Raw genomic sequence first — 17463 nt, forward strand, 5'->3', positions numbered from 1 at the left:
GACAATGTGTGGACCAATTTATTTTGATAGTTACTTCAAACGTGGATTTTATTACATATGCACAGACTACACAGCAATAGTGTAAACATTTTATTTGAAATGAGCACAAAGGTTTGTACCACTACAGTTGATAATATGGTTACCAAACAAACATTTACTGAATAAATTAATGTACCGCGTGAGGCCAAGTAAACAAAAACCCCAAATGGGGGAAAAATATACCATTAAAAAGAGTAAATTCTATGTACAAAATTTCAGGAATTTACAAAGGCAGCCTTTTTCAATGCTTGTTTTATATAAATATAAATCTCTAGATAAAGTGTGGATGTGTGCTGACATGTCTGCTAAAATAGAGGGCTTTAGCTGGAGTCAATCTCTGTGACAATATCATGGCACTCAACCAGGACAGTCCCTGCACCTTTTAAGGAGGCTGAACTGGGATTCATTTTAATTTGAGTTAACTTTCTAATCCCAATATTTTTCCCAACACTAACAATTTCTTTAGTGTGACATTTATCAGTTTTTTTATTGACTTGAAGTAGATAGTGGGTGCATTGTGCTAGGGGGTCCTGGATGCCGTTGAAGCACATATTGGTCTGTCCAGAGGTCGTCCGGCAGGCTACCTGGGATATCTAGTTACTTTCTGTAGGTGCAAGGCTGCTATGAGCAGTTACTAAAACAGTTAAACAGCAGCTTTACTACAGAGCTACTACAAGTCAATGCTACAACAACCACTAAGTCTTCAGGTACTAGCCTACGCTTGTCAGCTGTCTTATCACTAATGTCACTACACTACTAATCAGATTAATGACTGACAAAAACTATTACAAGGCTACACAAGCTGTAAGGTAATAGGCTTGCTAATGCTACAACGTAATCCCCGCCAACCGCACATCGACTGCATTTTAACACGGTTTAGGACACCACTGCTGTGGAAGCAACGCTCAACCTGAGAGTAGTGACAGGCTGGAGCCGTTAGCGTGTGACTGGGGTTCCAGTGCACTGAACGGAGTTACTGCTCATCAGCTGACAGCATTGTGCTGCACCGAGTGAGGAGGTAATCTGATCCACAGGGCTGAAGGTTAGTGGATGTAGATGTAGACAACGGCTGCCTTTGTACTGTAACCTTCCTTAATCCTCTATATTGTTCATGAAGCAGTAGTGTTCTAGTACTGACTAAATGTCCTCACTGGGTCACCAACCTTTACAAAAGCGGCAGGATCAACTCACAGCTATTGAACAATCACCGTACATGTCCTTTTTTAATGCGGTATCCGTTAGAGCATTACCCTAATAACCCAAAACTTAAAGATGCCCTCCGGGATCATCAGCACAACAACAATTGGATGTCATGAATTGTCATAAACCACAAATTGTGGTTATTTTGTAGATTTTGGTGTTTAACTTGCCTGTCAACATCTGTATACAAAATGCGTGCATTAGTACACAAAAACAGGGATCCTTTTCAGCTCAGGAGCACAACTTTGAGAACTACGCATCTTTACTGTACATCCTAAAAGACCAAATATTAGCCAAGTATACATGGTGATGTCAATACATGTCACTAGGGAAGTGTCAGAGGTTGACAGCTAGTGTTTACATCAGTGGTGATGTCATAAGTTACCACACTCTACATGTAGCAAATAAGTCCCTAATCTCTCTAAAAAGGACATACCAAAAAAAAAAGCTGTACAAGTTTGTTCTTTTCTGTAACTTTCTAACTAACTTCTGTCATCATTTCCCTTTTTCAAGAAGTTAAATCACTTAAAACCATTTTTGATCTGTGCAATTTCACATTGTAGTACACAACACAATGACTTATGACATATGTAGCTACCTAAACCTACGTAGCCACATGCAAAGGTAAACAGCCAGAAAAACTTATTCTAAGAAAAGGGGCAAAACAAGGCTTCTGAACTGCACTAAGACCATGTTCTGCTAATCATTCACTGCTCTAACCCGCTCTGACAAACTGGACATCGGAAATCTGATTTGGCCAACAACAGTTCATGTAGGGTCCTTTCTAATACATCCCCTGGTTACTTCCAGGTATACTGGGGCTTATCCTCGTCTCCACACCCTAATCTTTACTGATAAGACAGGGAATGTGTTTTTTGTCCAGCTCTTTCACCTCATCACAAACAGAGGAGAGGAGTACAAGAAGAGACTTTAGACAAGGGAGAGTAATACTGATAAGCTAATCAAGATTCTAACATGCAGAAGATATTAAAACACGAGATTATAGCATTAGAACATTAAAACAATTCATATTACAAGTAAAAAGTAAGGTAAAACACCAGGCATTACAATGTGCATCTCATAGTTTGAGGGAAAATATGTAGTGGAGTAAATACTCCAGAGAAGAGTCCACCTTTTTAGGACAGTGCCTTTGCTTCCACTGATATGTTCCAGACCTCGTTGGTTCCTGAGTGTTGTCAGAACGTTCCAGAACAGGTGGCTCCTCCGGCATCTATGTAGGACACAGCACTGAAAAGACAGGCACACATCCGTCAACCAAACATGATCCACTAAGTTAAAGCGCGTGCGTGCGTGCGTGCAGGAGTAGGCACGGCGCGGCGCGGCGCGGCAACCGAAACGGGATGAGGGTTGCATGAGAAAGGCAAAGGAATCCCTTTCAGACCGGACAGCGCTCCCGCGTCAAAAGCACTACGGTGCTAGAAGCAGGTGAGAAGGTGGAGCGAGGAAGTGTGTGTGTGTGCAGGAAGGAGGAGTGTGTGTGCAGGAAGGGGTGTGCGCGCGCTGTACTGTCCGTGAACGGTGCTCTCTGAGGCCCAGACAAACCTGCAGGTCTAGTCTGACTTCAGCACCAGAGAACACATTCAGAGCCTCTACGGAATAAGAGCTTCATCCGAAATCCTGTCTCCTCTGTGACCCCAAGAAATACAGAGATGACGGCGGAGATGTCGATTTATTAAGAGGTTAGTGCAATGGTGCCCTACACTTCTGATCAGCGACCTTCATCACAGACACGTGTGTGTATTCGACCCTGGAAGAGTGTTGATATCCACACACCGTTGAATTAGCTTTCGTACTGGTCAAAGAAAACCATGCACACATTTGTTTTTAATCAATAAAATTCATTGGAGGACTAACTTATATTGTTTCAGTCACAGTTACTTTGGGATGCTTCCCTGTAAACATAGTTTACTTAAGCAGAGAGGTGGGTGCCAAATGGAATACAAGGGCATTTTTGTGCACATTCTCTCTCCTCAATTATACTTTGAACTTTTTAAATGAAAGCCACAGAGGAGATGTGAGAACATTTGTTTCAAGAACCCCTTGCAGTAGTGCTTCCTAACAGCCTGGGTCTTTAACCTAACACCCACGTCCTGCAATATCTCTCTTAGACACTAGGGGGTAGCGAAACGGTCAATCTGCAATAGTGGAAAACAGGAAGTAATTGTTCCTCAAAATAATAGAGTACCTTTGATAAGGCTTCAGCAGGGTGTGGTAAACAGTGGTTCTCAAACTTCTCCTGGGGACCCCAGATGTCTCACTATTTTGTTGTAGCCTTGAACCAGCCGTTAAGGGCTTGATGATTAGTTGAAAAGTTGATTCGAGTGTGCTATACATCTAACATATTGAAGAGTTGGGTGTCCCCAGCAGGGGTTGGAGAACCACAGTGCTAACATTTGGTCTGTTGGGAGCAAAAGTGAAAGGAATACCTTTGAGGATGTAGTCCGTTAGAAGGCTGGGAACCTTGTCACTGTCTTCCCTCATGGCCTGCAGAACTGGTAAGAGGAGAACGGCGGAATATTAGGGTTATAACCTGACTTTTCGTGCATGACCAATCCAACTACTACGATGAATTGCTAATTGACAGGCAAGGATGGTTTGTAGGCAGTACTCACTCTTGGTGAGGATCTGAAGATCTTCCACAGAGGGGGAACCAGCACTTTTCTCATAGGGGATAACTGTGGTCAGATACTGAGGAGAGAAAAACCTATCAGCGTCACACAGAGTAAGACCGGGATGGCGGAGGATGTAGGGGAACGAGAAGAACTGCATTTTTACCTTGCAAGACAAACTAGAAAAAGGACAATGCCAAACATCTTCCATACCATTGCAAAATTTGAAAACTTACCATCAACATTTATTATTTGGGGAACTGGGTATGTTGACATGCATGCTAATGATGAGATAAAATAATGATTATAAAAATGGCTGTAGGCTAAGTGTTGCATTAGCTATGTAAAGTCTTCCAATCAGAATACCTCTCCCATGTAAGACCTAGGCTAATCTCACCAGGTGGTAGTGATTACATCTTGGAACAAATTCTTGATTAGCCAATGAAAGGTACCAAACTTAAAATCAACCTGAACGGGTCAACCCTGGCAACTACAGGAATAGTGTAAACCTACAAATTCAAAGTACTTAAGTCTGTAAAGGTTATGGTGCCCATGCTGGACTGATGGATTCTTGACTGGGCTACTAGGTAACATTTTGCCAAACATATGGACACTGCAGACAGAAAACAGGGTTACCAATTTTTTGGTGCCAATCTTTTTATAAGATTTCTTTTTTTACTAATGCCCGACCTCATCATACAAAATTCTCAGAAGTTAAGTAGGGTTTGTTATTTATATTGAAAACTTTTCAAATTATTATTTATAATAAATATTGGGTCAATGGTATGACAATACCATTGACACAATAGACAACTGAAGGAGCTAGGCATTTTTAGTGAGCTTTGGAACCCCAAAGTATTCCTTTTAGAGGTTAAAAGGTAGAGTTTCCTCTGCATTATTGCGTGGTTCTTGTTTTCTAATGAGTGAGAGTAACTTGGTGTGACTGTGAGGGGGTTAGGACATTGGTTAGTTTTAGCTTGGCAGGAGACATTTGGACATAAGTTGAGCATGCTTGTTTTAAAGTAAATATGGGATGATTGTGGGTCAAATTACAGCTGATTTAGGGGAAAATGTTTAGTTGAAAAAGACAAGAAAAGCATACAGAACAAAAGACTTAAGAACAAATGATAACGGAAGGATAGCTGCTTAAAAGGGAACAGCAGAACATTTTCTAAAACTCTTTGTGCTTAAACCCCCCTATGAGTTACCAAGTGTGCTACTTTCTATCAGAGAGCGAGGTAGAGCAACAGAGCATTCTGTAACACAGGGTAATAGAGCACCAAACACTGTTGTATGTCAAATCTCAAAAATGTATGTCAAATCTCAAAATGTAGTGTTTGCTGTGATGAGGATGATTTACTTTCTATATTTAACAGAGTGGCATGTAGCACTGCAGTGAGCGGGGGGGGGGGGGTATAAGTTTGGGACTGCTACTCTAGGTGCCAGGAGGGCTGGGTATGTAGACATTGTTTCAATGTATCATTGTTCCCTTCTCAATTGTATCTGATGGACAGAGGAATGGGTAAAGAAAAAGCAAGCAGACAGGAGTATTAGTAAAAAAGAAATATGAATAAATAAAAACAAATAATGAAAAATGTGGGGAACACAGCAGTGGCAACCACTGTTGAGAAAAAAAACCTTAAAAGGAAAAATACCCAAAAAAAGCCAGAGAGAAAGGGGCACCTGTTTGTCCCCTCCTGGGCTGCCAAAAGTTTGACGGAAGCCGTTCTGAATGACAGTGGAGAGTCCCTCCATAGTGAAGAGCTGGAGGGAGGAAGAGGGAATAACGGGGAGAGACAGGGGGAATAACGGGGAGAGACAGGGGGAATAACGGGGACAGACAGGGGGAATAACGGGGACAGACAGGGGGAATAACGGGGACAGACAGGGGGAATAACGGGGACAGACAGAGGGAATAACGGGGAGAGACAGAGGGAATAACGGGGAGACAGAGGGAATAACGGGGAGAGACAGAGGGAATAAGGGGGAGAGACAGAGGGAATAAGGGGGAGAGAATTCAAGAAAGAAGAAAAGATAAAACTAGCAGAGAAATACACAAGCTCTAGAGGACATAGGGCCAAATTCAACCCTCCATTGAATCTGGTAAAAAAAAATACAAGATGAAACATGAGAAAAGGGCAGAGTGTCCAAGCATTCAGAATGCTCAAAAACAACAGAAGGGTGAATTCTTACTGAAACGGTGTTTCCTCCTACATCCCTGTTCTCAGTGGGTATTTAACAGCACTCTGGGTAGCAAAACCGTCCTGTATTTAAGAGGGAAATATCGTTTCCCCACATGGTGACCAGCGGGGCAGAACAAAGCGCGAGGAGAGAGGCCCTGCCAGATGGGTATGTTAGAGTTAATACAGCACCGATGAGGTGGGCGTGGCTCATGCATGTCTCCTGGGGAGTTTGTGTGACTGAGGGAAGACATGGAGAGAACAACTCCTGGGTGTCTCACCGTCCCAGGGACGTGGGTCCTGTCGGATCTCTGGGCGCTGCCTGTGGGACGGATCTTCTTCTTCTTGCGGAGCAGCTCGCGGTGCTCCTTCTGCCGGTTCTGCACATCGATGAGCAGCGAGATGAAGCTGTTCTTCACCTCCTTTTCAAAGTCCAGCTCATCCCTCAGGGCCAGGGCCTGGATCAGCTCCTCGCTGAAGCGCCTGATGGCCGTCTCCACCTCCTCCAGGGCCTCGCTCAGCTCCGAGACGGACAGACGGCGCAGGCCTGAGGGGTTGGAACAAACAAACGGGGGCTTAACAAAACAGCACATCCACGTGGTGGGGCCCTTCACGCCCTCAGTCCCAAACGCTCGTATTCAATCTCGGTTTGCTGTGAACTTTGAGTTGCGTAACAGATACGGGGTAATTATGTAAGAACGTCCGTTTCCGCTGTCCTGTCGTATGAATGTCAAGATCAGCGTAATGTAGCTTCAACTGGCTGTGTCCAGATGACAGCAGTAACTCACGGTCCTCATAGCTGCTGTTGGAACCGGAGCGTTTGAGGTTACTGAAGTCCTGGGACAGCATGGACAGGTCTGACTGGGACGGGCTCTCGTCATCCTCTGGATCCGGAGAGTCTTGCATCATCTCCTCAATCTCCTCGATCACCTGCAACACACAGACGCGCGTGCGTGTGTGTGTGTGTGTGTGTGCGTGTGAGATACGATTGCGACCAAGAGTGCACGGTGCATTTTAAACATGACAGGAAGACACGGCGCGTGTGCGTGTGTACCTGGTCAGCGGTGAAGAGCGGCTCGTCGTTTATACAGGACACGATGATGGAGTGCATGTCCATCTGTTCCCTCAGCTCCTCATCATCGGACATGTCCAGGGGCATGTTGTCCAGCTTCTGTCCGCCACAGAGAGGGGGAGACAGAGAACAGAGTCACCTCGGCTCAGCTAACCAACAGGTGTTCTTAGAGGCTGTGGAGGGGAAGCCGGGCAGAAGGTGTGTGTGTGTGTGTGTGTGTGTGTGTGGTACCCCATGCTCGCGCAGATTCAGTGTGGGGAGATGAAGGGAGCGAATGTGAGATGTCTTCCAGTCCACTGGCATCACGTTGCCATAGTTATCCGTCAGAGCATTCCACACCCTGTGGGGGACAAATTAAAGGAGAGCAACAAAGGTAGAAATAAGGTAACAGAAAGAACCAACAGAAACAAAAAGGACAGACAAACAGGGAGAGGAAACAGAAAATGTTAATTCACTCAGAGCACGTTCAACTTCTCCCCAGTGACACAGCATTAGTTGGCAGTAGGTTTTCAGTCTCTTCTTCGCCAGCCACCCACCCACCGCTTGTGTATCTGCCCTATCTCACCCATCAGCCTGCTAACAACGCAGGACTCATGGCAATAGCCTAAATCCCTTTTCAACGACAGATGTACTGTCAAAGACCTTTCATGACAAAAAGTACAGGAAATACAGAAGACTACTGGACATCTTTGTTCCATTTGGGACAGTATCATGGAGGCACAACAGGAGGGAGTGTGTGTGTCAGATAGAGTACATGGGACAATGATTGTGTCTGACCCGGACTGCTGCAAGCGATGTGAGAGCGGGCACTGTGTGAACCCGTGTGTCAGAAAGGCTCAGTATCAGAGAGATGACACGTGCACGCACGCACCCACGCACCCACGCACTTCAAAACAGTGTTATTATCATCATCAACAAAAGGTTCTGTAAATGGGCCACTGACGTCAGGAGGTTCTCTATACCTGTGACTGTCACCCTGTAGTCAGGAGGTTCTCTATACCTGTGACTGTCACCCTGTAGTCAGGAGGTTCTCTATACCTGTGACTGTCACCCTGTAGTCAGGAGGTTCTCTATACCTGTGACTGTCACCCTGTAGTCAGGAGGTTCTCTATACCTGTGACTGTCACCCTGTAGTCAGGAGGTTCTCTATACCTGTGACTGTCACCCTGTAGTCAGGAGGTTCTCTATACCTGTGACTGTCACCCTGTAGTCAGGAGGTTCTCTATACCTGTGACTGTCACCTTGTAGTCATGAGGTTCTCTATACCTGTGACTGTCACCCTGTAGTCAGGAGGTTCTCTATACCTGTGACTGTCACCCTGTAGTCAGGAGGTTCTCTATACCTGTGACTGTCACCCTGTAGTCAGGAGGTTCTCTATACCTGTGACTGTCACCCTGTAGTCAGGAGGTTCTCTATACCTGTGACTGTCACCCTGTAGTCAGGAGGTGCTCTATACCTGTGACTGTCACCCTGTAGTCAGGAGGTGCTCTATACCTGTGACTGTCACCCTGTAGTCAGGAGGTTCTCTATACCTGTGACTGTCACCCTGTAGTCAGGAGGTGCTCTATACCTGTGACTGTCACCCTGTAGTCAGGAGGTTCTCTATACCTGTGACTGTCACCCTGTAGTCAGGAGGTGCTCTATACCTGTGACTGTCACCCTGTAGTCAGGAGGTGCTCTATACCTGTGACTGTCACCCTGTAGTCAGGAGGTTCTCTATACCTGTGACTGTCACCCTGTAGTCAGGAGGTTCTCTATACCTGTGACTGTCACCCTGTAGTCAGGAGGTTCTCTATACCTGTGACTGTCACCCTGTAGTTGTGGCACTGTTATTCCCATGCAGTCAACAACACACACCCATACACAAACGCCCTGTGTGGAGCCTCTCTGTGGCTGGTGGGGAGACAGAACTACAGTGCCTGGATTCCTCCTATGCCAAGGAAGGACGATGTGGAATATAAAAGACAAAAACGACGGTCCTTCCTTGGGGTCTCCATCTCATCCTGGCTGTGCATCTCTGCCTGGAGCCAGGTCATTATCCAACTACAGTGTGGCCTGTTAGGAGGCAGGGCACGTCCTCCACAGGGGCAGTCACTCATGAAAGGGCTGCTGCCCTCGGTGAACTGCATTTCCAGCCCAGTTTAGACTACAATTCAAACCAGCCCCTCCAGCTCCCTGTCCCCCCACGTCCCCCCGTTCTCCGGTTCCCTCCCCCACACACCCAGTCACTCTGTTCCGGAGAGCGTCACTGAGAGGCTAGATCACTGTGTACTGTGTATACATGAGTGCTTTCTGTGTGTGTGTGTGTGTGTCTCTGGAAATGGCTATTATGACTAAACGGAGCTGCCAATGTCACTGCTCGTCTTTAAGGAGTGGGATAGCCAGAGCTGGGACAATACACTGAAAAGCATGACAGCCTACACTAGAGAAATCGAGTTTGATGATGTGGTCGATAACACTGCAACAATACCAGAAGTAGCAAGTGGAAGGGTTATTAAAAAGAAATGGGGGTTGCACATTCAGGGTAAACTTATCGCTCTGCATTTATGTGAAAATGAAAATACACCCTTTTAAATAAAGTTGGCCTTTTTATACTACTGGACACAACGTTCAATAAATATAGTCCCCAACATCCAGTTTGGACCGAACATCTTCCTAAAACGTCTTTTTACTACGTAAAACACGAATAATCCAATTAAATTGTCAAATGCCTTCCACAAACATCCCCATCCCACCCCTGAATGCTAGAACACATCATCAGTGCTATATGCTTTGGCAAGGGGGTTCATTTAGCAACAAGGCAGGGGGGGTCAAATTGCTCAATACTTCTTTGAAGGTTATTACCAATTCATTCAGTGCATCTGCTCAATAGAAACTCATAACTCATGACTCATGAAGCTGAAAACACCCAACCCTATTCCTCTGGGTAATACCCTAACTTCCGCAGTGGCCAACTAGTCTCTTGATTCGTCACTTCTGAAAAGGTGACCATCCCTTCCTCATTCAGGACCTAAATCTTAAAAGTGGATTGATGTCTATCTGGCAACCTCTTAACTGGATAAAATAAAATGTTTTGTTGACAAACAGCATCATATACCAGAACCTGGTAATAACAGGTTGTACAATGGGCCATAAACCTAACAACACGCAGGGAATGCATTCATAAATAGGATGGTCAAAATCATAGCTCCATAGTACATCTGAAAACTGACAGAATACTGGCCAAGGAGGTCAGCTGCATTTTATCACCTGTTTGGATTACTCATTTCAAGTGATTTTTGAGGGGGTATGGTCCCAATTAGGTCACATTTTTGAATATTGGGCTATATGAATCATATAAACTGAAATGGACAATTTGGATGCAAGAACTAATTAAAAAAAACATGTTTACTTATATATTATATTAGAACAATCTCTGATGGTTGGGGTCAATATGCTTTTTGAGGTAAAATGACTCCTTTGTATTAAAGCAGCAATAACATTTGATTCAGAATGAGCCAAAGACATTAGTCTCCAAGAGCATTAGGCAAGTAAGACCCCTATGAGTCAGAGTTTGAGCTCAGGGCTTATTTACACTAGCAACAGTTAACAGGACAACATATCATTTAAAATAACATTTGACCTAAAACCACAGTGCTTTTTGCAGTTGACTATAATCACGTTGTTCTATTGAAATCAAACTTCAGTTCATAAACATAACTACATTATGAATTAACTACACATGCAAGTAAGCCAACTATCTAACCCTGCTACCCAAAACAACTTCTAAAATCTTTACAGGGCAAGGGACTAAACATCAGAATCAGCTTTATTCACCAGGTATGTGTACACATACAATGAATTTTACTCTGGATTATACAGGCTCAGGATGTGCTCACTCAAAAAGACTTAAACAAAGGACACTCAACATGAGTCACTGACTGCAATATACAGTACACATAAATACACAAACCAAAACAATAACATAGTAAGACTGATGGGACAATAGTGCAATGAGCAGGGTATAAAGGGTGCTGGAAATAAATATTGTTGTACAGGTATTATTATTTACATAATGACGGTTGATGTAATCTATATCTATATATATCTATCTAGTGTAATGGAGCAGAGTGCAAACGATGCTGGAATTAATAAGTACATTTTTGTGCAGGTCTAATGTACATGAGGTACACATGCATGTTTTCCAACTATTGGCAAGCTTTCTCAGCAAGATATGTTCCTGTTTTAAAAGTATATAGAAAAGAGTACTTATATATTATGTAAGTGTTGTTTAGATTGAAATGTCACTGCAATAGTGTTTGATAGCATGCATAGTCCCTTAGGCCTTTACAATGTCAAAACCATGGTTAACTTTTGATATCACATATTTCACTTTTGGGTTTTTTGATGAATAATCGTGTTTTTGAATTATATCAGAGCATATTGTCAATTTCTGTTACTTAAAAAAAAAAAATAACAATCCTGTCAAATCTCAACAACCCCAAATGGATTCAGGAGAGTTGGCTATCACAATAAGCCCGCATCACAGGCCAAGCAGCACCAAGTTTTTTTTCACTCCATACTGCTCTTCCAACAAGGAGTTTCCACAGCTGTATGAATGTGACAGCGCACTCAGGCGACTGAAAACCTGATTTTCAGTCGCAAATATCAAGTTATAAATTGAAATTGGGTAGGAACTAGCTGGCAAATCCTAACCACATTAGTTCAAACAACTCAGATAGCTATCATAGCAACAATATGTTGTTTACGCTAAAATAATGCTATTTAGATAAAACTTGTTGCGAGATTTGCATCGGATATACATTTTTAATAGTGTATACTAATGAAAATGTAACAGTGGCCCGTCACTTTCCCAACTAGTAGTGCAGGGGCGGGCAAATTAAGGCCCACTGGACAAATCCAGCCCACGAGGAAATTCCATCCAGCCCGCGGTTTGTAATAAAACAGTTTTGATGGGTAAGTAAAAAATAACTTATACATAACTCTTATAACTCTTAACATCTGAATCTGGGTAGAAATTATTTTGACATTAAAATGGACTTACTGCATAAATGTTTTAATTACTGCAATGTTCTGACCCAGAACTCATTTATGATTAAATTACAAAAGTAAGCGTGGCCCTTCACTTAATTTCAGAATCCGGATGCCAAAAGGTTTGCCCTCCCCTGTAGTGTCAGACACTTTCCCAACAGATATTCCAAGCAATATTTAGTAAGGGCAGGCTCTCTCTCTGTGACAGAAAACTATTTAACAAAGTTGTAATCATACTCCCCTATATTAATGTATATCAGTACGTGGATATATCAGTTTTTCGAACCAATATCTCCTTTTCATCTGCTGCTTATCTTGTTGCGGCAGCTGGTGGTAGAATACGTGAAAACTCAGGTATGTAGCTACATTACCAGGTAGTTATTAGGAGTAACATTCAACGTCTTGCGCTGCACTGGAACATATATTCAACATTGTGTGCTGCACTGGATATCCCCCACGCAGTTCCATTTTCGTTTAATGTAAAGACAAGTTGCACTGGCTAGCTCAGATAAATTGTTAGCATTTTATTGTACACTAGTACAGAGCGTCCTGCATGACAGTAAGACTTGCCAGTTGGCTGGTCCACAAAAACACTGTATAGAACGAGTTTCATTTGGATCATTGCCCAGGCATTAGACATGTCAAATAAACTTTAAGTTTGACGTGACGAATACAGTGACTAGCTTTGCAAGCACAAATTACAGATGCTAACATTAGTCAACTAGCTAACTCTGATAGGTAGCTAACATGGCTAAACTGAAAGTTATATCGCTTGTAGTAAATAAAATGCACTCACTCGTCGTTCTTGAGGAAATTATCTTCTGTTATAGGTTTAATAGGGGCTATGTTTTCAGTTTGGGTGTTGTAATTTCGGAAGCATACTGTCAGTTTCTCATCGAAATCGTGGACAAGGTCCTCCATTGACTTGAAGCTGCATATTTCCCCTGAGAAGCTGTTGTCGAGGTCCGAGAAATCCTCCACCAGGCCTGTGTCAGCCACGTTCGAGTTCAGTTGGTCCAATCGGTTCGGCGACCCAGAATCCGCCTTGAATTCGTTGAAATCCTGCCAGTCTTCGTCGAAGTGGGCTAACGGCGCAGCCATGACCGAGGCAGGGTCTCGGTTCGATTGCAATAACCCTGGAGGGTGCCGTATCCTCTGCGATACTTCAATGAATGATGAAGAACCCAGAGACCGATGGAGGTGGTAAGGGTGGTGCATTCAAAACAACTGGGAAGTCGGAAACAATTTGGTCAAATGATGACGTCAGATGTCCTAAGGTTGGAAAGTAGAAAAACCATGTATCAAATATCTGTAAATAAAAATGAGTCGTTATTCGTAATGCATAGTAGTTTTTTTCTTTATTACGTTTTTGACGATGTATGTGACGACGACCATTTCACACATAAACCTTCAAAGATCGCACAGACATGGATTCAGAATATGGACTCAGAATATACCAAAACCAGGCATTTAATGCAATTGCGAAAACGTTTTTATTTGGATGGGGCGCAACATTGTATCCTCTTGAACAGTAGAGTATGTTCGTTTCCTGACTTTTGCATTTACTGCTCAGAGACTGCACACACATTTGTTTTAATCTTTTTAGATTTGTTGTGTTAGTAATGGGTTGGAACCACAGCCTTCAACCTCTTGATATACCCGTTCTGCCCAGCTCATCCTACCTGCTGGAACCCTTGCAACATCTTTTGCAGCTGTAACCTCAGCTGGTTCGGTAGAAGTCCACTGAAGTCGGAGGACGGAGAATACCAAGTTCCCAATCTCGAGTAATCAAAAACGCTGCATAATGTGTCTGACGTCCGTGCCACTGTGGACGTCACGCGTGCTGAGCGCTTAAGGCGGATTCGATTAATATAGCACAGGTACACCCCGGTTCACCCGGCTAGTGATGGGTATTCCGAGTCATTTTTTCATGAGCCGGCTCTTTTGGCTCCGTTCACCTGAAAGACCCGGCTCATTTGGCTCACGAACGGCTCTTGGTTTAAAACGCTTAAAAATAATACAAAAACAATGAAAAAAATTGCAATTCTGCAATGAAAATACAAAAATCATGAACTCGATTTATGTAACTTACAGCATGAAATCCACGTTCAAAAAGGTTACATCGTATCTGTCCTAATGTTTAGATTTTTACTCTAATGGAAAAATGCCCTCTTTTGATTCTGCAGTGCGGATATACATCTGAAGTGAAAACGTTCTCATCTTATTGGCAAATAATCGTTCTTAGAGGTTAAACATAAGGATGTCTCCTTTAACCAATGAGATTCCTTTCCCAACCAAAAAGAGCCATGCGTTCGCAAACGGCTATATTTCATAAATAAACTAAATAAAACTATACCAAATGTCATTGTAAGAATTTAAATTCCCTCCAAGTGCCACTGCGGTGATACATTATATGGAACAAAAAATGGACACTTGGTCTACATATTTCTTATTATGAACTATGACGAAAATGACATCAACACAAATTAATCTCAAATAAAAATGTATTATTTAAAACTGTAACATTTTATTGGCACGTTTTTTTAACCCTAAATTCAACATTTAAAACCCTCTGACGCATAGACTATAATATGCCTTTGATGCAATGCTGATCAAATTTTCATCACATATTCATGTTTGAACACATTAAATAGAAATATTTTTGTTTGTATATTCAAACATTCCTCTAATGTCCATTAAGTTTTGTTACTGTTTTCAGTGATCTAAAATAAATGTAGCTCAATACTTCATGATAATGGGTGCCTGTGGATAGAATTGGATAATGAGTAAACTGACCCCAGATCGATGCTCCAGCCCGAGATACTTACATGGAGGGCCACAGCTTTTTAAAAACCCTGAATGCTTTATTGAAAATATGCATACATGACACTTCTCCTACACAACGATACAAAACAGTACAATCACTTTTGTAAGTAAAACATTGAACGCAAATGGATCCCCATCCCCCAAATCTCCTTTAATCTGCTACAGTAAACCCTTACTTTCCCAAACCAGCACCTACACCACCAGAAAGACAGCATCAGGAAATCATAACCAACCCTAGAAACTATAAGACACAACAACAGAGCAGACACCAAGTTGCATACAAAGCATGTCACCAGGAGGCTATCACTTTAAGAAAAGCCTTTGGGTTCTTCACTTTTGATTTGCCTAAAATCTTCAGACACGGCATAAGGTGGGAATGCGGGGTAAGTCCATCAGCGGTCCAGGAGAGGTTCTGGAATGGGAAAACCGCTGTTCCAGAATATTAAAACTCAGAACATAAAATCACAGAGACACCAACAAAGCTCCTACCGAGGCTCAAGTCTTTGGGTTTGGTTAAGGGTAGAAATGGCGAACAAAACCACCAGTGGCACAAAAAAAATATTATTTCTAAATTCCACAGACATGCAAGTATTCAATCACTGCACAAGATGTCTTTTTAAAGGCTAGGGGTGGATGGTTTAAACCTGATTCTTCCAAGAGAACACTCCCAAAGCATAACTCACCCCAACTCAAATTGGCATGGGTGTTACTGTGCATATTCACTAGTAGTAAAAGAGGAACCCAAAAGACACAGAGGAACAAAAAAAGAATGAGGACACCAGTTGTCTGGTTATATTTTAATATGATAATACAGGGAAAGGTCAACCCAAAAAAAAATAATGAAATGATATGAGAACAAAAAATGAAAGTAACAAAATATTCCATAAAAACGGACAGAAAAGCCTTAATTTTAAACACTTTATATCAGTCCATGGCAAACAGTTATTATATACCCTAAATCGGGAAGAAAGCTCTGCATGGTGCTGTTACGACTGATAAGGAGAACTTGGCTGAAGAAAAAAAGTGTTTGTGCAGAAATCAGTCTCACTCCGAAAGACTGTAAGATGGAGATGCCTACCTGTGTGTGTGTGTGTGTGTCCGTGCGTGCGTGCGCACATATATGTATAAGAGGGAGTTTGTGTTTGGTTCTGTGTTTGGCTGTAAGATGGTGCTATGCCTGTGTGGTGTGTGAATAGATTGCATTTGGTTCTGTATCCTTGATACTGGGTAGAGTACATAGAAGTGGGGTGGTGGCCAGATTCTAATATGATCACGTCATCGCCTATACCTAACCAGTGCTACTAGACTGGGGGGCTAAGAGAAGTGGTGATGATATTGAAACTGAGCATTTGTAGGTGGAACGTGGGGTAAACCTGAATGTGCAGAAGTGTTTTGGGTATACATATGAATGTGTGTATGGGGGAGAGTCAGAGGGGGTTTGAGTTTGGGGTAGAAGTCATTAAAGCTGTGAACGTGTGGCTCGTCCTTTTCCTAAACGCAGGAACGTTAAACCTGTTTCCAATGGTACAATCGTTAACTCTTCATATGAAATGATCCTGGTCTCAACGAAACAGTTCACATCTCTTTTGAAATGTCATTAACTTCTGTGTTTAATTTATTTTTTATTTTCACACAAAACGGATCCAATGCCATTACCTCAGTGCTTTTCCAATGTTAGGTGGTGGTAAGGAGAATTATAAAAAAAAAACATAAAATGTAAAAAGAAAAGCCCCAGTTAAAAAAAAGTTTTAGAAAATGGCTCTTAAGTATTTTTTGTTCCACAGATGGAGGTCGCTATGGGGCTTTCGAATAACTACTGTTTAAAATCTCACTAACAATTTCACTTGGAGAGAAGGGGGTGCAGGAACTTCTGCTTGTGACAGACACACACACACACACACACACACACACACACACACAGACAGACACACACACAGACACAGCAAAGCAAATTCTTACACAAACTGACAGAAGTGTGCACAAAGTCCTCAAACAGACCTCCTCATCCAAGAGTATGTCCTCAACAAGGGTGGCTTCACACAGCAGACACCCCACCAGACTACACCAGCTACCACTGACCGCTCACCTCTGACAGTCAACATGACACCGCCCCACCATCCCTACCCACAAGCTGTGTGACTGACAGCTACAACTCACAAGTGGAAGATAAGTGGAGTCAGTGTGAGACTAGGGGGGACATTTGAGCGAGTTTGCCCGTGTTAGACATTCAACCAGCGATAAAAGGAGCATTTTTCTAAATGAGAGTATTCTTCACACTAAATCACTCCACAGCCACTACTCCTAGTTCAACCCTAGGATTCACCTGTTAAATGATAATAACAATGCTAAGACTATTGTTAAAAAAAAGGTTTTTTTGAAAAAATAAGCAGAGCCGTAGCGGGGGGGTTTTGTCAGTCAGTTAGTTGTCTGGATTTTCAGCCTTCGTCCAACAACTCAAGTGCAAAGAAAGGAGCAAAAGGAGGAA

At 42.7% G+C, this 17463-nt stretch overlaps 1 protein-coding gene across 2 annotated transcripts; it reads right to left on the reverse strand.

Moving 5' to 3' along the window:
- Nucleotides 1-77: 77 nt before the first annotated feature.
- Nucleotides 78-13379, reverse strand: si:ch211-57i17.1 (FEZ domain-containing protein). 2 transcript variants are annotated; one of them, XM_020056385.3, is made up of 9 exons: nt 12949-13379; nt 7353-7461; nt 7104-7220; nt 6838-6979; nt 6331-6596; nt 5553-5633; nt 3873-3948; nt 3687-3752; nt 78-2487 (listed from the first exon to the last, which is right to left on the reverse strand). In XM_020056385.3, exons 1-9 carry the CDS (start codon nt 13368-13370, stop codon nt 2471-2473), a joined length of 1296 nt encoding a protein of 431 aa, XP_019911944.2. In that variant the 5' UTR covers nt 13371-13379; the 3' UTR covers nt 78-2470. The 2 variants fall into 2 exon arrangements, with proteins under 2 accessions (XP_019911944.2, XP_010880634.3); XM_010882332.5 differs by lacking the exon at nt 5553-5633 and having other exon boundaries at nt 12949-13376.
- Nucleotides 13380-17463: the final 4084 nt, after the last annotated feature.

This window comes from Esox lucius, chromosome 18 (assembly GCF_011004845.1).
Source record: "Esox lucius isolate fEsoLuc1 chromosome 18, fEsoLuc1.pri, whole genome shotgun sequence".
Lineage (NCBI taxonomy): Eukaryota > Metazoa > Chordata > Actinopteri > Esociformes > Esocidae > Esox > Esox lucius.

What these genes read in the sequence shown, in the direction of transcription:
- si:ch211-57i17.1 (XM_020056385.3), bottom strand. Translation starts at nt 13,370, where the DNA reads ATGCACCACCCTTACCACCTCCATCGGTCTCTGGGTTCTTCATCATTC. An exon ending in AATTTCCTCAAGAACGACGA is followed by an intron (nt 7,462 to 12,948) that starts GTGAGTGCATTT and finishes TGTCCCCCACAG; the next exon opens with GGTGTGGAATGCTCTGACGG. An exon ending in TGAATCTGCGCGAGCATGGG is followed by an intron (nt 7,221 to 7,352) that starts GTACCACACACA and finishes TGTGGCGGACAG; the next exon opens with AAGCTGGACAACATGCCCCT.